A 26724-nucleotide genomic window follows, 5' to 3' on the forward strand; every position below is an offset into this window, starting at 1 on the left:
TTTTCCTCTTGTCGTGTTTGTGGAGATCCAGCACATTCCACCCGTTCACATTGCATGCGAGAGAGGCGGTGTCTAAACTGTTTGAGGGTCGGACATCAGCGTAGAGACTGTCCTAATGTGGTGGAAGCAACCCCGCAGCCAACTGGTACCTCACACTCTCAGGGAAACGAGTATGCTCGCATTGGAGAGGGGACAATGTGAGCATGGAGAATGAAACCCTCATTGACAAGGATGAACTTCAGATATTTGAGGAAAGCTGTAAGGCAACCCCTGATAAAAATGTACTTTTTCAAAATGTGATGAAGTTGGAAAAAGCTGACAGTCTGTTTTACACCGATGTCTCTATTGTAGGAGCAAACGTTACATTACGTGCACTTCTTGATAGTGGGTCTATGGCCTGTACCATAAACAAGGAAGCTGAGTGCAAGTTAAAGAGTGCAGGGGTTGTTCTTACATCAAGTGAGAAAAGACCAGATATCATCCTTGTCGGTTGCGGTGGAGTCAACATTCAGCCTGAAAGTATTTGTCACCTCGAGATAGAAGTGTATGGATATGTGGTCAATGTTCCAATGTTAGTTGTCCCTGGTCAGCGAGATGAAGTGATCCTGGGTACTAATGTCATCAAATATATTATTAGCCAGATGAAAAATGTGCAGGGCTATTGGCATGTTCTGAGTCATCCAGAAAGTTCAGGAAATGATGATATCGCACAGTTCTTGAACATGTTGTCTGGCCTCCACAGATGGAAAGGAACTGAAATGCCTACTAAAGTAGGGACAGCTAAACTTACCCAAGCTGTAGTGTTGTGTCCCCAGCGAGAGCACCTTGTATGGGCCAAGTTACCTGCCAATGTGCCTATCTCAGAAGGAAGTGCCGTTCTCGTTGAGCCTGCTAAATCACACTCAAGCAAGAATGTTGTTATTGGCCGTGTTGTGGCATCAATGAGTAGTGATGGATGGGTGCCAGTCAAAGTTCTAAATGCTAGTGACAAGCCTGTGACATTACGGAGGAATGCAAAACTGGCAGACGTATCCCCTTGTATAGCCCTCGAGGACCTGGACTTGAGCTCCCAATTGCCAGCCAGTCATGAGCTGATATCCTCCAGCCAAGTTACCATTTGCATGGATGACAATGCCACGTCTTCTGACTCAAGATCTCCCAACAGACTTGACTCGTTTGGCCTAGGTGACCTCAACATAGAGGCATGCGAAGTATCCCAGTATTGGAAGGAAAAGCTTGTGCAGCTGATCTGCAAGTATGAAGACGTGTTTTCAAAAAACAAGTTGGATTGTGGCAAGGCGAATGGTTTCTACCATCGTATACATCTAGTTGACAATCGACCCTTTAGGCTTCCTTATAGACGAGTGCCACCAGCGCACTATCATAAGCTCAGACATGTTCTTTCAGAAATGGAGGAGCTTGAGATCATTCGTAAATCCTCTAGCGAATGGGCCTCCCCATTGGTGCTTGTCTGGAAGAAAAGTGGAGATCTGCGCATATGTGTCGACTATCGATGGTTGAATGCCCGCACTACTAAGGATGCTCATCCCTTGCCTCACCAGGCAGACTGTCTAGCTGCGCTGGGTGGAAACGCCATTTTCAGTGCCATGGATCTCACTTCGGGATTCTATAACATAGAGATGGCCGAAGAAGACAAAAGATTTACTGCTTTTACAACGCCTATGGGGCTTTATGAGTTTAACAGACTTCCTCAGGGTTTGTGCAACAGTCCCGCAAGTTTTATGCGACTCATGATGCATGTATTTGGAGACCAGAACTTCCTGACTTTACTATGTTATCTGGATGACCTTTTAGTATTTGCGCCGAACGAGAGTGAAGCACTGAAGAGGCTTGAGTTGGTGTTTATTCGATTGAGGGCTCATGGCTTGAAGCTTGCTCCAAAAAAATGTCACTTGTTACGTCGGAGTGTGCGGTTTCTAGGTCACGTGATAGACCAAGAAGGAGTATCAGCTGACCCTGATAAAGTTCAGGCTATTGCTGCGATGGATGAGAGAGATCTCATGCTGGAAGATGGGGTCACACCATCTCAGAAAAAGATAAGAGCTTTTCTTGGAATGGTTATGTTCTATCAGCGATTCATACAGAACTGCTCTAGTATAGCCAAGCCTTTATTTGCATTGACTGCCGCGCCAAAGGGACAAAGGAACAACGGAGCAAAATTGTCTCATTGGAGGAAGCTAAGCCCAAGCGACTGGAAAAGTGAACAGCGTGACTCTTTTAATATGCTGAAGTCCGCTCTCCTAGAAACAGTGGTGCTTGCACACCCAGATTTCAATCGTCCATTCATTCTATCAACGGATGCTTCGCTGGATGGATTAGGCGCAGTACTTTCTCAGATCCCTGAAGGTGAGACTAGAGCCCGTCCTGTGGCATTTGCCAGCAAGGCCCTCACACGTGCCCAAAGCAATTATCCCGCTCACCGTTTAGAGTTTTTGGCTCTAAAGTGGTCCATCTGTGAAAAGTTCAGCCATTGGTTGAAAGGTCATTCTTTTGCAGTATGGACAGACAACAACCCGTTAACCTACATCTTAACGAAGCCAAAGCTTGACGCGTGTGAGCAGAGATGGGTTGCTAAGTTAGCACCATATAATTTCAGCATTCAGTACATCCCAGGGAGCAAGAACGTAGTGGCAGACGCAATGAGTCGGCAACCTTTTGTTCAGGGACGCATAAGTCAGAGACTTGTGTCTGAACCGTATGAGACCCTGATGGAGCAGGCAGAGCAGTTTAAGAAAGATGTTGTCCAACATGCATTTCGCATTAGTGCTCAGTGTCAGTCTGCTGAACCCCAATGCTTGCTTTCTTCGGATGAAGTGTCAGCCATACTGGATAGTCGGGCAGAGTGGAGTGCAGGACCAAAGGATAAAGTGCATCACTGGCTCATTCAGGACGTACACAACTTGGTCCCAGCAGGTCAGGACACATTACCAATGTTTACACTGGGAGAGCTTCAGAATAAACAGTTAGCAGACCCTGTCTTGGCCAGAGTTCTTTCTTATGTCACTCGTGGCAGAAGGCCATCAAGACGCGAGAGGACAAAAGAGGCGCCAGGGGTTCTGAAGACTCTTAAACAGTGGGAAAAACTAAAGCTCCTCGATGGGATTCTGTACCGTGTGTGTAAAGATCAGCTCACAGGAAAGAAACGATGGCAATATGTTGTTCCTACTTCACTGACTGATCAAGTTTTGACAGGGATACATGACAAAGCTGGCCATCAAGGCCAATCCAGAACACTCTACCTGGCTAGAGAAAGATTCTTCTGGGTCCAAATGGAGCGAGACGTCAGAGAACATGTTAAGTGCTGTAAGCGTTGTGTGGTGAGCAAAACGCCTGAGCCAGAAGCGAAGGCACCGCTCGAGAGTGTGAGAACAACTAGGCCTCTGGAGCTAGTGTGTATCGACTTCTGGAGTGCTGAAGATCGCAAGGGTGGCACTGTAGATGTACTAGTAGTCACAGATCATTTCACTAAGATGGCTCATGCCTTTGCATGTAGCAACCAATCTGCCAGACAGGTAGCTCGTCAACTGTGGGACAGATATTTTTGCATCTACGGGTTCCCAGAGAGGATCCATGCCGATCAGGGTGCAAACTTTGAAAGTGAGTTGATCCAGGAGCTGTTGCAGTTTGCAGGCGTCAAGAAGTCGAGGACGACTGCCTATCACCCTATGGGAAATGGTCTTACTGAGCGCTTTAATCGCACACTAGGCAGTATGATAAGAGCATTGCCCCCGAGAGATAAGCAAAAATGGCCTCAGATGTTACAGACGCTAACCTTCGCTTATAATTGCACCGCTCATGAATCCACGGGATATGCACCATTCTACCTGATGTATGGAAGGATACCTCGTCTGCCAGTAGATGTTATGTTTCACAGCATTGGAAGAGATGATGACATTACGGACTATGACAGCTATATTGCAAAGATGAGGGATGATCTTAAGGAGGCTCTTAACTTAGCCCAAGCAAATGCGAGAGCGAGTCAGGAACGACAGGCAGAACTCTACAACAAGGGGACAAAAGGCTGTGACATTGAGGAAGGAGATCAAGTATTGTTGGCTAATAAGGGAGAAAGAGGCCGCAGGAAGTTGGCTGATAAGTGGGAATCTATACCCTATGTGGTGATCTCAAAAGACTCTAGATGTCACACTTTTCGCATCAAAAACACCAATACGGGTAGAGAAAAGGTAGTGCACCGTAATCTCATGCTGAAGGCCAATTTCTTGCCTCTTGAAGTGGAAGTAGGAGAGTCTTGTGACGGTTCACTATCCAGTCAAGAACAATCAGATGGAACCTTAATGGAAAGCTTAACCCAGAATGATCCTGTAGAAACAGAGCGGATCGTTGAGTGGGTGGCTTCCTTACCTGCAAAAGATGATTCAGTGAGAGGAGGATCAGACATAGGGTATCAGGAGGATCCAGTAGATTCTGGTGAGCAAAGGAAATTAACAAGCATCCAGCTCCAAGAGAGTGAAAATGATAGTACTGGAGTCAATTCCCATACCGTTCCAGCAACTCTGACAGAAGAACTCAGTATACCCAGAGTTGATGCAGTGCCCTGTCCGAGATCCACCAGTTCTCTGTCCATTTCCAGTGCGCCCCCTAATGTGTCTAAAATCGTAACCCAGGTACGAACACGGGCTGGTAGGTTAGTTAGACCTGTGAACAGACTGATTCAAAACATGACACAGAGAGTAAATCACAACGCGGTCGTAGGGGTTACCAAGTCACTTTTATTTTAAGAAGTTAGGATATTCGGCCAAGTCATAGGAATATAGGCAAGCAAAATAACACAGTAGTCAAGTTGAGTAGTGTAAGAGGCACTTCTTTAGCAAGGGAATATCTGGAAGCCTGATCAACTTTCATTTGTTCTTTCTCCCGGGAGGTTCGGGTAACAAGTATGTTGCATGACTAAGTGGTGTAAATTGTCAGAAATTATTTGACTTAATTGCTTCCTTATTGAATTAAAGTGTGGTAGTACAAGTTTTGTGAAGTTAAGGGGGGAGTATGTGGCCGATTCATTTAAGAGATTTATTTATTTACTTATTTATTTTTATATGCAAGTAATAGTTAACTTCAGCAAAACTTGCATCTAATGTTATGTTTTATTCACTTCAAGAGTTCCTATGTTTGTTGTAGGTGGGGCTGTAAATAGTGTAACACCGGGTGAATGTTAAAGCTTCCCTCTGTGTGCCCGCGCTCAGTCGCGTGGTGCACGCAGATGGTGAAGCAGAGGTAATTTTCTCTCTCCTCTAATCCTACAATTATTATCCCTTTGCAGTCACAATCATTTTATTTTGACACTAAAATGCTGTTTAGGGTTTCTGTTGTAATGTGTATTGTTGTGATGAGTATATTTTACTTTAAATGGTGTGTTTATTGTGATTTTAGAGTTTTCATTTGCACGTGTATTTTTCATGTAGGATTGAGAGGGTTTCCAGTGTTAAATTATACTGACTGTGCCTCACTGTTTTGTTAAGGTATGTTGTTTTGGTTATTGGCTTGTTATTTTAAGGATTCAAATATGTAAATCAGTTTAAATTACAGTAATGGTGTCATTTAATTGTGTCATGGCAGATTTTCAACTAATAATTTAATTAATGCAAACAAAAAGGGTTTTATTTTATCAGTGATCAAAAGAAAATTAATGCAATTTACAATTAACAGTTATTTAATGTTACATATTTTATTTATATTATGCAATTTATGTGATTTTGTTTTTATTGGCATTTAAATGTTTAAAATAGTAAAATACATATTTCTCTGTGTGCCTGCTCAGTCGCGTGGTGCACGCAGATGGTGAAGCAGAGGATTGAGAGGGTTTCCAGTGTTAAATTATACTGACTGTGCCTCACTGTTTTGTTAAGGGAATAAATCAGTGTTCTCCACCTCATCTGTGTGTGTGACCGTGTTTGAGAGGGAAGTCCATTTGAAGTCTGCTACACATAACAACTGTCAAAGTGCAACTTTTTGAAAAATCCTTGAATCTACGAGAACTAAAAACTGTGATTTTTGTGAAAATGACAGCCATTTCATGTCTAATACATGCTTTGTCTATAGTAATGTTTGAGTACCAATCAAAACAGCAATAGGGAACTCCAGGCTTTACAAAGCATGTATTGTTTCTTTAAAAATGACGTCACCAACTAAAAATCTAGCATCGTGAAACAATTTCCATTTACCACTATAGATGTTTATCCAACTATGATATGATATATATATATATATATATATATATATAATTTCTTAAATGTTTAAACAGTCCATTAGAAAAAAAACATTACCATGTTACAATGGTAGATAATGTTGTATAATGCACAGTGGTAGTTCAGGGTTAAAGTTTATTGTAGATTAAATGGCTATTTTGAGATCTAACCAACAGAGAAATGTCTGTGTGCAATAACCTAATATCCTGTCAGCCCAACCTCCAATCAGAATGGTCCCAGGCATTGCTTTAAAACAAGCAGACTCTGTTAAACACATTAAGATCTGGAAAGAGCGTAATCTGTAAAACATATCTCTGAAGCCCAAGCCAGTTTCTTCAAAGCCAGACAATCCATGCTCCATTTAATAGCAATAGGTTTGCCCCATAACCTCCTCCATAATTTACTACAACTGCAAAAACAATGTTTGTGTTATAAATCCATCGATAATTTTAGTCCGTTTGCAAATACAAGGCTATTTTCTCCAGTGGAAACACATACAGATTAAGAAAGGAAACATCTGCTATGGTGATCACTAACCCTACGCCATCTGGCCACTAACTGTAAAGTGGGATGAATTTCCCTCCAAATATAATCCATAATCCATGAAGTCCATAATACCAAAACCTAAAATATCCAAATATGGCCACAGGAGGGATGAAGTAACAGAAGCAGGGTAAAACAATGGCAATGGATGCGAAAGAGCAGAGAACAGAGAGATGAATGAAAACATGAAAGAGACAGAGAGGAATGAGTGCAAGACACGCTCTCTCACCCATATACACAATTCATAGCAATGATGAAGTAACCGGTCATTAACTCCAGTCATAATGCCAATAACTACTCAGACATCAGCAGAGACAACAGGGCCATCCAGACAACACGTGATCTCTTCTATTCTGTCCTACTTTAAATCGTGAAGTCAAGCCTCCAAAATGAAGATGGCATAAAGACTGCCTCTCAAAGAATACCAAAAACGCTTACTGGTTACTTTCAATGGGAACTCGGTGTGTTAGATGAAGAGTTTAAAAAGCACTGCCACTCTGCTGACCTTGAGTGATTTAATGCTGATTTTGCTGGAGCATCTGCAGTTAGGATTTCAGAGATTGAGTGTACATTAGTACTGTACTTTCCTAGACACATTAAAAGATGTCTTGCAGACAGTTTCATAAGAGATAATACCAAAATATGATTTCAAGTCAAAGCAGGGGTAAAAATGTGTATGGGGAGATTGTTTTGTTTATTTCTACAACTTATTTTACTTGATCTCCATTACTTTGATCAAGATCATAAACAATCCAATGACAGTAGGGCTTTCACAGTTTGTAGTTTCATTGTGCCTGTCTATTTGCGCAAAGGATTATTCGGTAGCTTTTTTTCTTCAGGTTAAGTAGATGCTTCATTAGGTGGAATAATTAAATGCAGTATTATACTAAAAGGAGAATAGATATGACCTGATTTGTTTTAATGAATCAGGATATGATTATATCATTCATTTCAAGCAGACGTTATATATATTGCCAACAGTTAGCTCTCTGCAACTCTCACAGGGTCACCGACTGAAGCTAAGCAGGGCTGCACCCAGTCAGTACCTGGACTACATGGAAAAGCTAGGTTGCTGCCAGAAGTAGTGTTGAAGAAGCCAGCATATAGGGGGCGTTCAACCTGTGGTCTGTGTGGGTCCTAATGCCCCAGTGTATTGAAGGGGACTCTAAGTGAGTGCCGTCTTTCGGATGAGATGTTTAATCGAGGTCCTTTGAAAAAGAGTACCGGTTTAACCCCAGCATCCTAGCCAAATTTTCCCACTGTCCATCATGGCCTCCTAACCGGTCTGGTGCATGAGGACCCCATGAAGTCCTGCTACAGTGTGCTGCCTACAAACATAAACACAAGAATTTGAAGGAAAATGCGTTTATTCATTCATTTATTTTCCTTTGGTTTAGTCCCTTTATTGATCAGGTTCGAGTCGCCACAGCGAAACAAACTGCCCGGCGATACGACTAATGCATGTATATCTAAAATGATCTGACATGCGTTACTGTGAATGTGTCTCCACTGGTTGTTTAGTCGATAAAGCATTACCAGGTTCTATTGTAATAGTTATTATAAATTCAGCAGCACCTTCAACTCTGTAATCCGCAATTGTTGTTGTTACTGGTTGTTACGTGCAGGGTTCTTCCTTTTTCTGGTTATATAGTAAAGTGATGTCATCATTTCCAAAAAAGCTGCAATTTTGACTATTCAGATGGCTATGATGGACAGGCGGCGTTTTGAGATTTCCCCACTAAACTGTTATTCAAAATGCATGTACTCAGAATGTACTAAGCATATTTGCTTAATTGTGCATAAAAATACTTCAATCCACATCCGGTTCAAGCAGATCTTTATCTTTGCTTCTTAGATCTGGAGAAGCTGCAATGTATTATAAGATTCTTGAAACAGCTCCACCTACCATATGAAAGTAAAACAGTGAAAAATCTGATTGTTAGAGTCAATGGGACGACACGGTGGCTCAGTGAATAGCACTGTCGCCTCACAGCAAGAGGGCCACTGGTTTGAGTCCCAGCTGGGTCAGTTGGCATTTCTGTGTGGAGTTTGCATGTTCTCCCCGTGTTCGCGGGGGTTTCCTCTGGGTGCACTGGTTTCTCCCACAGTCCAAAGACATGTGCTATACTGTAGGTGAATTGAACAAACTAAACGTTTCATAGTGTATGTGTGTGAATGAGTGTGTATGGATGTTTCCCAGAACTGGGTTGCAGCTGGAAGGGCATCCGCTGTGTAAAACATATGCTGGATAAGTTGGCGGTTCATTCCGCTGTGGCGACCCCAGACAATAGGAAATAAGCCGAAAGAAAATGAATGAATGAACTTGTGTATGGGGTGAAGTGTTAATAGAAAATGGTATCCACATGTTGCAAGTGGCTACTTGCTATTCTTTACTTTCAGGGAAAAATCTTTACGGACCAACCTGAGAAGCATCTTCCTCAAGGGCACAGTCATGAATTGGCCTTTGCAGGGTTCAAACTTACAACATAATAGTTACCAGACTGGACCTTTAACTACTGCACCCTACAATGGCAGCTTGTGCAAACTGTTTTTCTTTTAAAAAAGCTTTACCATTTACAGCTAAGGCATATTTCTTGCTTCAAAGACCTATTTTCATACTTGTTATCATGAGATGTCTTCTTTTTAAATATATATATATAAAAAAGAAAGAGCTACAAACAGATTAGAAGAAGCTAGCAGGATAAAAACAACAGTTATTTTTAGTTGGTCTGCACTACAGAGCCAGCTACTGTTTCTGTCCTACAGTCATTCCACACACCTGATCAATAAGACGACCTTCACACACACACACAGTCACACACACACACGACTCATAGTGTAGAGAAAATGTCAAGTATGTAAAACATTTAGCTTATACCTTCCAGGCCCCCAGTAGCCTTAAATGCCCCTGCACCAATTAAGAGACCTTTTTTCTGGAGTATTGATGTCCTGGTCAGGCTGTGGTGGTCTGTTGTTTGGCTTGCTATCGTTTGCCTGTTGGCATTTTTCCATGAAAATGCATTTACACACATTTGGAGGTTGGATCAGGTCCTCGTCTCTGCTCATAACAGCCTCATCCTGTTCCTCTCATAACGCCAGCACTGCCCTCATTATGTGAGTCGCCATCCTGAATGTCAACCACTATAAATCTACCATCGAAATGGGACTCAAATATTACTAAAAAAAACATCTGCGCTTACAATATTAGCATATAAATCAAACTACGGAGCGTGTTACAAACAAATACGTGTCAGTAAGCCAGCATAAATCACTCTCCACACTCAAAGAGCTTGAAAAGCTGATGACTGACTCACACTGCTCTGATGCCAAGCATTAAGTGGTGATTTTAAATAGCTGAAGGCGAGACACTACAGGCAAAACACTGTTTTTTCATTCACTTGTCAGTTTCGAGGTTTTGGACTTTGCTTGGCTTTCTGGCTGATCATAAAGAATTTTTCCCCCAAATCTGATAAAAATAAACCATCTAAACATTTGCATTTCAATTTGTATATGTAGATTTAATTTACAACATTTCTAAAACTAGTTTTCTCAACATTAGTTTTTTCTCCACTTTAGCATATATTACAGAGCTCAAACTTCACATTTTTATTCATATTTATAATCTTAAGTTTGTGTATGTATGTGCTTGATAGCTGCTTGATACTTTAAATAATTTGTTTGGTTTAATGTTATTCCACAGATAGTTGTGAGAATTCAATTCTTTTCTAGCTGTTTATGGAGCAATATAAAGTATAAACATTTCCAGTCTAAAAAACTAACTCAGATTTGTTGAAAATTAAAACAATAATTTTAAACGTGACTTCATACAAACTTCCATTTTTTTGTGATATAAATATATGCAAATCAGTGTAGATTCAAGGAAATATTTTTTTTGCATGAATAATGATATTATTTGCATATATGAACATATTTTAGAAGCCTTCAGCACAAAAAAAAATGGTTGATAATATTTTTTTTTTGCACTATTTACTAATAAAGTCTTGCCTTTAAATGTATTTGAATAAAATCATGTCATATTTCAGAGGTGCAGCTGCATTTCACCTTCTCTGGTCATGCAGTGACGTCTCTACTATTGCACGAGGATGACATCATCATTGTTGAGGACATGCAGGGTCCTCTCTGAACGAGCACATGAATAATTCATTACTGGAGGGCGGGAAAAAACAGCATGTGACCATGCTTAAATAAAGGCAAGGATTGGATTGGGAATGAATATTTTGCCAAATGATAAGTGAATTCAAGTACATTTTGTAACAAATTGCAGTGTCACATTAGGCCTCTCTGCTTTCCCAAAGGAGCGAGACGGTTGAGAGCATGGCATAAAGCTCAGGAAGCAAATTCAGCCTAGGGAAATCAACATCCTTGAATCTCTCTAGACAAACATGGCAAGCAACAGCTGGAAAAAAAATGTATTCACTTGTCTGACTTTTGTCACAAAAAGCTATCTGCCTGTAATAAAATGATAATGGATTATTAACCAATTTATTTATGTATATGAAAATCAGTTTACCAGTGCTGCTACAACTACTATTACTAGTATTAATAACAATAAAATATTAAATGTATATAAAAAATAATATTATTTAAAAAGAAATAATGTAATTAAATTATCATTATATATATATATATATATATATATATATATATATATATATATATATATATATATATATATATATATATATATATAAATAATAATAATAAAAAAATAATATATATATAGTAGTATATAGTAATATATAATAATAATAGCAGTGATATTAATTATTAATAAATATGTAAATATACAGACACAATTATAAATATTATATAAATAAAACAATACTAATATAAAATACAATCTACAGATTTTAATACTAACATGTTATTAATAATAATAATGAATAATAAGATGCAAACACTTATTAATAAATGATCTACATTCTATAAAATATTACTATTCAGATATGAGTGAATCAAATAATATTTAATATTTAAATTTGATATTCTAAAATTTTTATGGAATATAAAATAATATAATGTATACAATCATTACAATTAAAATATTTACAAATTTTATTTAAAAAAAAACTAAGATCTAAATATATACACATGATTTTATTAATGGACGATATAACCAATTTCATGGTATACTGCGGTTTTAAAAGGTCAAGGTTTTCAAACCTTTTCTGCAATACCGTGGTATGTGCACGATTTTTTTATTTACGTTTTTTTTTTTGTTTGTTTGTTTTTTAAGACAGCAGAATATATATCTAAAAATGCTGTTTTAAATGGCAAACAAAATCTGTTTTTGAAACTTAGAAGACAGCAAAAGTCAATGATTTATTTAGCCTGACATGTTTACTCATCTAAAATATTTTAAATGTTTCTCAAAATAAAATACATAGATTTCAAAGGGGAAAAAAGTTTTTGTTTTTAACCCAGAGATTTTAAAAGAACATATTTGAGAGCAGGTATCATAATACCGTGATACCGTAAAACCATGATATTTTTATCCAAGGTTATCATACTGTCAGAATTTTACACTGGCCCATGCCTAATGGACGATGCATATAATAATGTTAATAATAATTATTTAGTTTAATAATAGCAATAATAAATCAGAGTGGTGATTAATCAAGTTATCATAAAAACTTATAAATTCCTATTTAATGTTAATGGTTGCTTACCTAAATCTGAAGTTATCAAGTATGATACACTTGTCTGGACTAGTATCGTTCTGTTTGTGGTTTAGTTTCATTGCTGTCATGCACAGCAGAAAATATGGTTGCTCATTTTAGATTTTAAGCGCCGATAAAACATACTATATTCCAACCAAACCCTGATTCAGACCTACCCCCCTTTATATGTGACATTTCCTCAGCATGACAGCATTGTCAGAAATAAAAAATGATAAACAACATGAGCAAAAACAAATCGATAATAAAGCCAAGCTGATAAAAACACAAGTTACATGCCACTATAAACGATTGTTTTGCAGCTAAACGATTGATGGTACATCCCGCTGTGCTGTTTGCTTTTGCCTGAAGCATCTCAGTCCTGAAACGGGGAATGTGTTCGTTCTGTATAAACTGCACTCATGCTATATCTCTCACCTGCTCCATGCTTCAGCAATCCCTCTTCCGCCTCCTATTCCCACTCATGGCACAGTATTCCAGCTTCCGACACCAATATTCCCACAGAATCCTCCTCTCAATCAAGGAATCCTCACAAAAAAAATCCTCAGATTGCCGGGAGGCTCCCTGTGGATGAGGCTCTGAGATTCATTCCCTCTACGACAGCCTGTTATCCAGTCAAACGCTGTGGAGTGATAACGCTTGTTATCTGGGTCGCTTTTCCTCTCTGTCTGTCTGGTTTACTGTGATCATTTGCTCCAGTTGCTAAAGGGTCAGTGCTGTGGGTGTGATTCGGAGGATACGGGACTCCCTCTCGGCTCTTCGTACGCCTCTCGCTCTTCACCTTGCCTTCATGTTTCCAACTCAACCCTCCCTCTTTCTCTCCCACTTCCCTCCTCCTCTCCTTCCCTTCCCCCATCCGTGTGGATTGTGAGGGAAAGGAAGGGGGGGTTGGTCATAGTGCTGCCATGTGACTCCCAGCGCTGGTCCATGCGACCCAATGAACTGAAGCTTATTCTGTTTCTATGGTGGGACCCCCTGACGCCTCATGCCTGAGAGGAAGCTTGGGTCTCCATTGACAACCAAAGAAGGAGAAACGTCAGATTCTTCATGCGCTGGAACATGCAGCTACATGTGGAAAGCTTATCGAATGAAATAGGGCTGCTTTGGTTGTGCGTGAAGGAAGTGATCTCCGCAGGGCTTGAATGTTTTTTACAGGCTTAAAGAAAAGAAATGTAGACATCTGGGTCTTTGCAGTGCTTGAAAACCTGTAATTATTAAAGAATTAGTGCACCCAAAAATGGAAATTCTGTTATTTTAATCACCAGAGACCTTCATTCACCTTTGGAACACAAATTGAGATATTTTAAAACAGAGATTCCCAAACTGCGGACAAAAAGTTGGCCCATGGTAACCTTTGATTTGGCCCAACATCTCATCTAGTGCTGAGAATGATGGGGAATGAGAATGATCTGAGAATGATGGGCATGATGGTTTTGATATTGTCGATTCAAGTTTAATGCAACCCTTTGTTTGTTTGTGTAGATGAATCAGATTTTGTTTAAATGAACATGCTGTCACTCGACAATGCAGAGACTTTGGTGAACAAATCAAGGCCAAGGCAGATTCTGCTTGACTAGTGTATTCAGCATTGAACTGAACAGTGTTTTAAATGTGATTGTTTATATTTTAATGCAACAAGTTAGCATTTTAAAAGTGCTACAGCATTAATTAATATCATTTACAGTGATGTTTTCTGTTTATTTTGAAACAAATTAGGAAATGACCCATGGCAACTTTAATACCTTTTCACCAGTTACATATTTGTATCCAGCGAGTCCACAGTGGTACTGTACCTCAAAGGTGCCTTTTAGTGCTGAAATGTACCTAAAAAGTACCTTTGAGGTACCATTATGGACCCTTCAGTTACAAATATGTATCTTTTAAAAAGATACCACCCCAGTAACAGATCATATACCTTTATTTCTAAGAATGTATATTTACCTTCGGCCTATGGCTCTTAATGATATCTAGTTTTTGGCCTTTCGTATGAAAAAGTTTGGCCAGCCCTGTTTTAGAAGAAGCAAGAGCTCCCTCATCCTCCATATGGTCAGAAAAGGAAACAAAACATTGGAAAAACAGACAAAGAACATGTTTTACTCAAAAAAGCTACTTTGATCTCTTCCATGACAGGTCAGGATGCGTGTTTACCAAGGGCAAAATTACATATTGATATTAGAGTGAGCAGCATTGCAGGCAAACAACATAGTGTTCAGCATCATTGAGCACAGCCCATTTTGAAAATGAATTTTTTTTATCCATTTCTCAGAGAATATAGGCGATGTATTTTGGTGCATTTAAACAAAACAGATTTATTAAACAGATATATTTATTTAAATAATAATTTTAGTCACCAAACATATTTAGAAATCGAAAGATAAAACAATAAAATTCAAGCAAAATATTGAAAATTTGTCAATTTTTTTTTCTTCGCTTGATTTTTTCTTTTTTTTAAATTTGTATTTAATATTTTTCTATAACATATAACTTTGGGTGTAGTAGTTTTTGGACTGTTATCGTAAGTTATTTTGTTAGATAAGCTGCAGATTTGGCTTCAGTACTGACTAATCTAAAGTGCACAAATATAATATTGTATAGCTTCCCAATTACAAATATGAATTTAAAAGATGGGTGTACTTATATATGCCGAGCACTGTATATCAACCATAGCAAATGCGCGTTCTAACCTGATGGGAAAGGCATGGTGAATATGCTAACCATATAGTCACCCTTAAGTGGTTCCGTACATTCATGTGTTTCTTTTATTGTTGAATGAAAGAAGTAGATATTTTGAAGAATTATGTACACCAATAGCCCTTGATTTTATGATTTATAATAGTATGGACATCAATGGCTACTGGTAGGAATGGGTGCATAGTAAGTAAATGATGACAATTTTAATTTTTGTAAGAACTATCCCTTTAACATAACATTGACTTTCCAATTTTTTTTTCATTCTCTCACACCCAGAGTTTAATAAGAAATGATTGCTTGTGACTCCTAGTGCATAGCTAAAAAATAAAAATAAAAAGATTAGCTCAAACAATAGTGTTGTTTTGAATATCACAATGCTCTGATCAATACACATTCAGATATTGTGAACAGTGGCAAGATTAGGATTGATTAACTTATATGCAACAGATTCATAAATAAATACTGCTAAATAACAAACATACCCTACTAAAAGTGCAAAGTTAATGTAAAACCTGCGTGGGATGTTGCATCATATCAAATTATTATATATATATAAAAAATATGAACAAAACCTTTTTTTTGTTCATACTGTGACTGAAGTTTGCATTTTAGGTCACTAAAAGAAGTAGGCAAATATCCAAAATGTTCAGCTTTAGCACTGGTATACATTACATGGACTTTAGTTTACTGCACTGATTAGTTTTTATTAAAAGTGTAACGTCGAAAATTATTGATGATAGAATCTCAGAGGGGAAATGGGTACAAATGTGGGCATGAATGGGACCATATACTCTATGGGTCTTTTTTCTACAAGAACTTAAATCAATGATAGATAATTATCACTAAACAAAACATTATTTACAGTTTACAGAGGGGAAAAAAATCTTTGGATTAGTATTAAAAAAAAAAAAGTTCACAGGTTTCATTGTTTGCAACCACTTACCTTAAAAAAAATTTTGAGTACCATAACTTGCCTTATTAACCTATTTAAGCCTTTAAATGTCAATTTAAGCTGTATATTGGGATCTAGAAAGGTCTAGTAAAATATAATTTACTTTCATCATGGCGAAGATAAAATAATATACAGGGGGCTCATAATTTAGGTGAATAAATAATTCTGACTTCACCTGTATTAGCCTAGTAAAAATCAGTAGGCTATTTCAAATACCTGGGATAGTGATGTTGTCATGGACGTCGAGAAGCAGATCCATGTTCAAATATAAGGTTTAAACTATAATCCAGCAAAACAACAAGACATAAAGCAGTCAGGGGAAAAAAACAATGAAACGCACACTTTATATACACAGTTCAATCAAGGCTGAAGAGGCGCGAATAAGTATGACGAGTTCAGGCAAAGGCTTATGGGAAATGGAGTCCAGAGTAAATGACATCGAAATATGATGGAGTGTCCTCTTGTGGAGCTTGTGGGCACTTCAGGCAGGACTTCCACAGCTGTAACAAAAACAGCTTATCTTTGACCATTAATGTGGAAAATAGAAAAAAATGACAGTATCATAGGTTTTAATTCTTTAATTTTTTTTTTCTTCAACAAAGCAACAGACTGATCAATGCAGCACACACTTTATTTTAAAATTAGCAAGATCTATTATGCTATACTGGATTTTCATCAAATATTGGAATTAAACTGGAATTCTAGCAGTGTAGTCTTTTTGAACTCACACATACACAAACACTTGTACCACTGTCTTTTTGGGGACTTTCCAAATATGATTTTTAAATTCTGTCTGATTTATGAGCTGATTTCCACATGAAGACCAAAAATAAAAAATAGAAAATGTCTGCACAAGGTCAAATATTGCATCGTTAGAAATACAAGGTACACACACAGACACATATGGTCATTTGTACAGACAGGAAAGGCTTGAAAGGCACAGGCATGCTTGGTTAATCAGGAAAAAGACATCCTTGGTCATTTCCCTTATCCTAGAAACTCCATGATTCACCACAACACAACAGGAACTCAGTCAAGTCTGGGATAAAATATCTGTCACACTTCCCCACTGCCTTACTCATCTGTTCACATTCCTACTTCTTGCTTTTTAAAAATTTTATTTTATTTTTTTGCGTATTTGATTAATACTCTCTTTTCACCACCTGATTTTTCTTGGATGCATCACATGGGAACCACTTTTACATTCATTCATTCCTTTTCTTGTCAGTTTAGTCCCTTTATTAATCCGGGGTCGCCACAGCGAAATGAACCGCCAACTTATCCAGCAAGTTTTTACACAACCCATCACTGGGAAACATCTACACACACATACACTCCAACACTACGGACAATTTAGCCTACCCAATTCACCTGTACCGCATGTCTTTAGACTGTGGGGGAAACCGGAGCACCCGGAGGAAACCCACGCGAAGGCAAGGAGAACATGCAAACTCCACACAGAATTGCCAACTGAGCCGAGGTTTGAACCAGCGACCCAGCGACCTTCTTGCTATGAGGTGACAGCACTACCTACTGCGCCACTGCCTCGCCCCCCACTTTTACATACTTTTACACTTTTACAAGGTCAGGCCCTGTCACATTTATACATATATATATATATATATATATATATATATATATATATATATATATATATATATATATATATATATATATATATATATATATATATATATATATAYACACACACACACACACACACACACACACACACACACAYATATATATATATATATATATATATATATATATATATATATATATATATATATATGTGTGTGTGTGTGTGTGTGTGTATATATATATGTATATATATATATATATATATATATGTTTATATATATATATATATGTGTGTGTGTGTGTGTGTGTGTGTGTATATATGTATATATATATATATATATATATATATATATATATATATATATATATATACTAAAATGTGACAGGGCCTCACCTTTTACTCCTCAGAACAATTATACAAAAACAAGCATTAAATCATACATTTCAATGATAGAACTAATTATATATATATACAATATATACAATACGAAATATACAATACGAAACAATAGGGAAAAAATAACAACAAAAGAAACAATAACGAAGAGAGGAAGAGAAAAAAATTAAGGTTTTTGCAAAAGCAAGGGTCAATTTAGGATTACTTATTCGAAGATCTTAAAAGCAAAACATATTTAGAGAAATTTTAAAGCTTTCTCATTACTCGAACCTGAAATAAACTTTATATAATTCTCCATATCTTTAATGAAGACCACAAAGTCCGGTTTACTATTTTGAGTGTAAAATGTACTTAAGAAAATAATTTAATTTATTAAAAAAACATTTCTTTCTTTTGTGGGATCCAAGTTAAAATACCCAAATATAGTGAATTTCATTTGTATAGAAAATTCAGGTAGAATCTTCACCTTAACAAACAAAAAAAAAAAGTCTATATTATTCCAAAACCCGTCGGCTGAGGACGAGGGCAATCTGAGATCCAAATGAATGACATATTCCTTTACAGGACAACTCACAGAAACTCACTTCTTATTCACTGTATTTATTTACTTATACACACACACACACACATATATACACACACACAGTGGTATCTCTACAATTTGCGGTGGTATCTTTTTTCAATTTTTAACTTTTGAGGTCCATATTGGTACATCAAGCGTATACCTAAACATTTAAAGGGGAACACTTTTGTACTTTTTAGGTACTACTCTATATACCCTTGATGTATTAATGTGGACCTTTTAGGTACACATTTGTACCTTTTGAAAAGGTTACACCCCAGTGACAGCTCACGTACCTTTATTACTAAGGGTGTATGAGAAATAAATGCTATGTTCTGACAATAGATATTACAGTCTGCCACTGCTGAAGACCTAATTCCCCTTGAGATCAATAATGTACTCTATTGTGTTGTGAGCCATTGAAGATTGAGTTCATGCCTTCTGAAGGTCTGGTTTAAGTTTGTCCTCTAGATGGAAGCAAAGGGACTTATAGATGGAAAAATCTGACCGTCACATCCTGGAACAAACTGGCAAAATACGATCAGATTTCTTCCTTATAGTTTCACATGATTTCCTTCTTAAAACGTTGTACATTCCTTCCTCCTTCTGCTAAAGCATCTTCTCAGAATGTGCTCAAGTTACAAGCACATATTTGACTCACAAAAAAAAGTTTACCTTGTAAAAAGTTTTTTAAAAATGTATATTACTGTAGGATTTTTTTTGTGAAAAATATTTAAGTGTGGTCATTAGTCAACTTAATAATAAAACAACTCGTTAAAACTAATTAGGTTACTTAGGTTTATATTTTTGAATTTATTTACGTCTGATTTTATTGTCTGATTTGTTTTAATTTGACGTGTTTTTTTATTTTTTATTAATGTATAAAAACGGAATACAGAACAATACAAATACAAAGAGGAAAGAAATAAGGGTGAGGGGTATACATAAAATAAAATATAAATACGACAAACAAATATGCAAATATATGTACTGTATATGAATACTAAAAAAACGGCAAGGGCCTTGTGGAATTACCCTATCTTGAACGTTTCAAGTAAAAGAACGATTTTATTGGCTTTTTTATTACACTGAAAAAATAATTCAAAGATGATTACATAGATTTAATAAATGAAATCAAGTTAAGAAGTTGTAAACAATTTATTTGGACTGAATTTAAACAAATTAAGTTGAACATTACTCAATGTTATTTTTTTAATTCAACCCATATTCATTGTTTACAACAATTTTGCAGACATAATTTTGGTCAGTGTAGTACTTTGCTTAATGTTGTTTGTATTATACTCTAATTCGTTAAGTATAGCAGAATGAAAGGGTTTTTGTAAAATTGCATCGGTTAATATAGAATTTTGTAAATATTATAGATTAATAACATAGGGTTCCTTCCCAGTGTTTTGTTACAGTTCAGAAATCCAAAAATGGTTGAAATTGGAGATTTCATACCATAGTTTCTTTAAGAACTGACAATTCAAATATATATATATATATATATATATATATATATATATATATATATATATATATATATATATATATATATATATATATATATATATATATATATATACAGCAAGTTTTTCTGGCTGTGACAAACAAAATGAACAATTCTGATCCATGTCCTGTCTTAAATTGGAAAGAAAATGTTAGACAGAGTAAAATTTGTGCAGAATTTTAAATGTGAACCCTTTAAATTTGTTTGTAATAAAAATTGTTAGGCAATGACCAAAGCTTCTTCCAGTTTAAATTTCTAAGAAACCCAGACCAATAAGAGATTATGGAGGGTTTTAAGTTTGACTTGTGTCATGGTTTTTAACATCTGTGTACAACAGGTTTAGTGTCACACAAAAGCTTGAAATATTTAATGACGTAAATTCATTGAAACGCTGCCATGGAACATTGTTCATGAGACTCACCAAGTTTTGTGTTTCTGTAGTTGTTGTAAGACAAAGTGCTAGACAAGACAGACAGGTTTAGTGTTTACTATGCGTGCGTTCCATTGTGGAAACAAAAGATTTACGAACTTTCGAAAGAACAAAACCCACTTTGACCCAGAGGAGCTGAAAAAAAAGAAACAATACTTTGTTCTTTATTATCTGACATTGAGCAACCTTCTGCTCTTAGATTAAGATTTGATTTTTTAGATAACAATTTATCAGGTGTCAGATTTTGCATCAGATGTCAAAACAATCTGAAAACGCTCTCCATCTTCATGTTGCCTTAAACCTACAGTTCTATAAAGGTATACTTCAGTTAATACACAGATAATATGTTAAAAAATTGTTTGATTTTAATGATTGACCTTGATGAAGTTTAACTAAAATAGGATAAAAAAATATCCCAGGGTATACTAAATGCCCTTTCTAAATAAATCATATTTGAAAAGACATATCTCTAGATTATAAGTCATATGCTATCCACATTTAATAGTACTGCAGTAAAAAAACAAACATTAGAAATAACACGAATGTCAAAAAGTTAGCTACAACTCAACGTTTAGCAGCTGACAGCCAATCATGTGCCTACTATTCCCATGATTTGCATAGTCACAAAAACATTGCACATTATATAAAAACAGTCGTTTTAGCCATTGGATAGAAAGAACATTGACTAATGTTGAATAATAAACACACACTGAAGTGAATTAGAGACTATTTATCTATTCAGAAAAGCTCAGTATTAATGTGAGAGTGTGCAATGCTAAAGGTTGAAAACAGGGTTTAAGAATGCTGAGTGTTAGGTATCTATTTATGGTTTCATTCTTAACAAATTATGAGCAGTTTGAAGCATAAAGAAAGAAAACCCAATTTTCCATATATGGATTAAGAATGACACTGTTTCATCTTTACCTTCCCCTCAAACACGTAAACATACATGCAGTGACAATACAAAGCATGCGGATATGAGGCACACAATTGGCGGTTGGTTTCTAAAACACCACATCATTTCACAATGTACACATTTGGCACCATAGGTACAAGTGCTCCATAAGTGGCCAACATGTTTAAGTCTGTTGATATCTCACATCATAACAAAAAGGCATCGGTATTTAAAGAAAACAGTCTAGACCAATATAGACTAATAAAAACCTACCATTTGACATATGTTGATTTCTTCCTGTCCTCAATCATTCTCCATAGACCAGTGAAGCTTTTAAGGCAGGGGTGTCCAAACTCGGTCCTGGAGGGACAGTGTCCTGCAAAGTTTAGTTTTAACCCCAATCAGACACACCAGGGTTACCTAATCAAGCTCTTACTTGGATTTCTAGAAACATCCTTGCAGGTTTGTTAAGGCAAGTGAGGATTAAAATCTGCAGGACGCAGGACGAAAAGCAGGGTCATGCGTTAAGTTTCACAGGTTGTTGCGGTGCAAAGTTCAAGCTTGGTGAACTCTGACCTGCGAAATCGCATCACTTGACTGTGTGAGACCAATCAAGGATCAAAACATGACCTGTCTGTACAGAAATTTAAAACATGGAGCAATCACTTACTTTTCAAAATGTCTAATAAGATTGTTTAATCCCACCCCTTTTTCGCAGAGCCACACAACAGAATTTTCGCATGCTCAAACTCTAATGTGACCGCAGCTTTAAGTGTTCATGACGGGTGAACAGGTAAACTCTGCTCAGAAATGCCGGCTGGCCTGGTAAAGACTAGAACCAGTGACGTTCTTGCTGTGAAGCAACAGTGCTAACCACTGGGCCTCCTTGGAAAAAAGGAGGAGTAGAGGTGAAAGGAGGAATTCCTCTAAACATAGATGATTGGTATGGAACTTTGGTTATTTATGGTGAATTAGAAATCATTTGATTGGTGATTCGTGAATTGGCTAATGCGGGACCAGCTGTGGATTGCTTACTTTGTGGATTAATGATCTCAAAAATGATCTCTAAGTGGCAGTCTATTAATAAAGGATATTAATCCTTTGAGAAGTGCGGTCCCATATGTGGGATTGTCATATGGTGTTTATTAAGTACAGAATTAAGAATTTAACTACCCTCTAAATTGCTATAAACTCTAATGTGTTCAGAATTTTGCTTCTCATGTTCTTTAGGGCACCTTTTACTGAGCACATTTCTCCATTTCTTCAGAAATTGCGCTGACTTCTACTGTAGTAAAGTAGAGTTGATTTTAAGATCTCATTACTTACCTTAGCAAGCAATTTTGTGTTTAATAGTTGTCTAATATACATCTAAACATAAACAGCTTGACAAAAGCAAGGCTAATCTTGGGCTGTCAGTGAAAATCTAATAGACATTTAAGAAAAGGCCAAAACTAGACTAGTCATCAAATAGACAGATTAGACAGACTTTATATGTGTATTTATTTCTGTTTATTTGACGACTTGTCTAGCTTTCGCTTATTCTTAGACGTCTATTGGATTTTCACTGACAGCCCAAGTTTAGCCTTGTTTTAGCCAAGACGACTTTGTTTAGACGTCTAATAGACATCTTTAAAAAAACAAAAAATGCATGTTGGTGGGTACTTACAATGTACTTCATAATCTTGCACACCAATACCATACTTAATTTCAATGTTTACAGCCCATCACAAGCTTTTAGATACTCATCTTCAATTTGTCTTATGGTGTACGTCTAATTCAGACTCAGGCTTACTCAATTTTATTATCCCGTTTAGGGAAACTAAAAATGCAGCAAGATGCCATAACACAAGCCAAGTTACATGTACACATTACCAAGTTTTTACCATAATACAATAAATCAATTCACAAAAACATCTCCCTCCCTGCTGGATTTATTTAGTCACCTAATGGCCACCATAATAAAAAAATCTCTAATTCTGCTTGCCCTGCACATAGGAACTCTAAAACAACACCCTGATGGCAACAACTGAAACACATAATACAGTGGGTGATCCAGGTTGCACAAGATGCTCTCTTCAAAACATCATTTTATTTAAAAAAACAAGAAAAAAAAAACACAGTTGATCGGCTATCACTAGCTATAGATGCAAGATAGTTTAGCTAACTGACCCCTTTTTTATAATGTTTTATTAAGTATTTACTTACTGTGCTTTAGTTATATATGCCTATTAACTGTGTGCTTTTGTCTTGTGTAGTAATTTGCATATTTATTTTAATCTTTTGCCTGCCAGTGAAGTGACCTTGGTTGTTGTGAAAGGCAGCATTTACATTACATTACATTATATTACATCCCACATGGAAAGAATCTATATGAGGATATATGTGCATATATGAAACCTATATGCAGTATGTGTGCACATATATGATAATATATATGCCGCACACAGGTATATGCATATATATGCCACATATAGGCAAAACTTATGCATATATGAGCATAAAGGCATAAAGGCTGCATAGATATGTCCCTTACTCCAAGTTTGAGTGTGAATGTTCATTTTGTCAAAGTTTTCCACTTTTTCTGGCATTACTAGCGGGAAGTTAGTATTATAGTAAGTATGTATTCTTGGTAACACTTTCTTTTAGGGTGTCTTTATGTTCTGTGTACTTCATACTGCTTGAATCATAATAATCACCTGCAACTAAACATAAACCTAACCCACATTCAAACCCTATTGTAATGCAAGTAATGATTTAATAATAGTAGTTAAATGAGTTACACTGTAATAGCGACGCCTTAAAATAAAATGTGACTGTCTTATTTATCACCAAATCGCTGTCTTTTTGTTGTTGTGCACGATTCAATTTTTATGATGTCACAGAAGTCTGTCTGAAGCCTGCTATATATATTAGCCATTTACTGCCATTTGTTATTCCTAGTCATTTTCCCGAAAGGCAAATTACAGTTTTTCTCGATTGCTTGGATGCAGTTGTCAACTGAAACTCCACCTTTTCAAAACAGTAGACACACAGGCCTAAACAGCGGCACTCATGGTCAAAATGACACATTTTGCTTGCAAAAGGCACATATCGTGTCAAAACATTTAAAATATGAAACAAAAGCTAGTTTTACCTTCAAACAACACAACTTGCAAACAGATATATGAGCTCTTTCAATTAATCATTACACAATGGACAACAAAATACAAAATATAGAAGTCAGTGCACCACCAGTGCTTGTCATTGTAGCTTATTGCCAATGCCATTTGTTGTCTTTCTATTTGGGCCGTCAAATTTGCCTTTTTGCAAAGAATTTTATCCAGAATAAGAAATGCTTTGATTAAATTTATATTGAATTCATGACAATTTTCAAACTGTGGCTGAAAACTAAAATACTGTAAAAACAGACAAAAGTAATAAAATACTGTAAATATTAAACACAATTAAACCAATGTACAGTCAAATCTTTTGGGAGTATAGGACATAGCCACTATTGACCTCCTCCATCCATGCTGGCACAGAACAACACAGACCTTCCACCATTTATATAAGGTTTGCAGACTGATTGCTAATTGAAGACTTGAGTGTAGGAGTTTCAAATCACTGCTTCAGTGAATTCAAACTGATCTTGGTAGTGTCTAATGGTTAGGAATAGATGGTTTCTGTTTGGTTACCATAGCTAAAACAATGGAGTTTGGACTGCTTGAATGACATCTGTGTTAACTGTTTTGAAAAATGGTAAGGAAAATGTGTCAACCCAATGAGAAAAGGTTTACAAATTTGCAAGACCTGTCTTCTGCTCTGTTGGGATAGTGAAAATGAAAATGAAGTGGAACCTAGTTTCTTTAACCAAGTCAAAGCAAACAAGAAAAACTGTAATTAAACAACTTAAAACAATTGTAGAGAAGAGCTCACTTGCACATTGCATAATAAGATCAATAAGAAATGTCTTTTCTAGTTTTTTCTATTTATTAGAAATATTTATTTTATCCAGTGAATAATAAATAATGTTTAATTTCTCCAAAACGCTACAGTAAAAAGTTTTCTTGTGAGGGCTGTATGTAGTATAGGATGCAACATTAAAGAACAGACTTGTTTTTTTTCTGCTTTTTACTGAACACTTAATAGCCTTCTAAAATGGTCTGATGGACTTTTTTATCCGCTCAAAAACATTACGGAACTGCAAACTCAGTTGAAAGCTTTAACTAGAAAGATTAACTTGGAATGCAGAAAAAGATAAATCAAATAAACCCATCCCTGTCAAAAAAAAAACAAAACAAAAAAAAACGATAAATACATAGCATACAATAAAGCAGAAGTTAAAGAAAAGATGCAAACATCACTTTTTTTCTGAGAGAAATGAGACGTTTTCTGAAATCTCTGTGTTGGTCCTGAAATCTCTGTTGGATGTGCGCTCACAAATATCAACTGTGGCTGTTTTGACCATGCACATTATTTCACATCTAACAGTGCTTTCCAAAACACTGCCTCACCCTGCAAAGTCATGCCAACAAGCTTGACTATGAAAGATAGAAACCAACAGCACATTCGGTGAGCTTTATTTTTGTTACAACAGGTTTTATTTGCTTTTTACAATCAATGTTCTTCTGTCTTTTATTACACATCTAATGAGTATAATTTAATTCATCTCAGAATATGAGCAACCAGTGGTGTAAAGTAATTAGTAATAATTACAAATACTCAGACAAAGTTTTTAAAATGTAAACGTTTACGTTTTGAGTACATTTTCAGTGCCGTATCAGTACTTTTGCTCCACTACTTGCCTTCAACCTGCAGCCACTACTTTATTTTTTCCTGTGTATGGGAATTAGAAAAAAAATCCTTTGATTCCTGTCCAATCAAATCACATACAGTATACAAGGTAAATCGCATTATAATGAACTACCTCTAAACATGAGTGATTTATAATTGCAGCAAACTGTTTGGAAGGATTAGAAGTGTCCAAAAAGATGTACAAAATCTTTACACGCAGTGAGAGACTGTTTAGATGCATGTCACTGATGAGAAGATGACAGATGTTTACTGTATGATGACTTAAACACTCAGCAGGCACAAGACCTCAACATTATGTTAGATTGACGTTGTACCCCAACATTCTGGGGACATTGCTTTTTGTCTGGAAATTAAAATCAGGTTGACGTCAGAACTCAACGTTAGGCCGACATCAATGTCCAACGTCCAACCTAAAACCAACCAAATATCAACGTCTAATTATG

General features: G+C 36.5%; 1 protein-coding gene across 4 annotated transcripts in view; it reads right to left on the reverse strand.

Moving 5' to 3' along the window:
- arhgap23a (Rho GTPase activating protein 23a) overlaps window positions 1–13269 on the reverse strand; it is a 142060-nt gene extending 128791 nt beyond the window's left edge. For all 4 annotated transcript variants that reach the window (XM_073944899.1, XM_073944906.1, XM_021474705.3 and 1 more), the window contains exon 1: window positions 12884–13269. In XM_073944899.1, coding sequence (XP_073801000.1) covers window positions 12884–12892 — 9 coding nt within the window. In that variant the 5' untranslated portion in view covers window positions 12893–13269. The remainder of the gene's footprint in view (window positions 1–12883) is intronic.
- Window positions 13270–26724: the final 13455 nt, after the last annotated feature.

Source organism: Danio rerio, chromosome 3 (genome assembly GCF_049306965.1).
Source record: "Danio rerio strain Tuebingen ecotype United States chromosome 3, GRCz12tu, whole genome shotgun sequence".
NCBI lineage: Eukaryota > Metazoa > Chordata > Actinopteri > Cypriniformes > Danionidae > Danio > Danio rerio.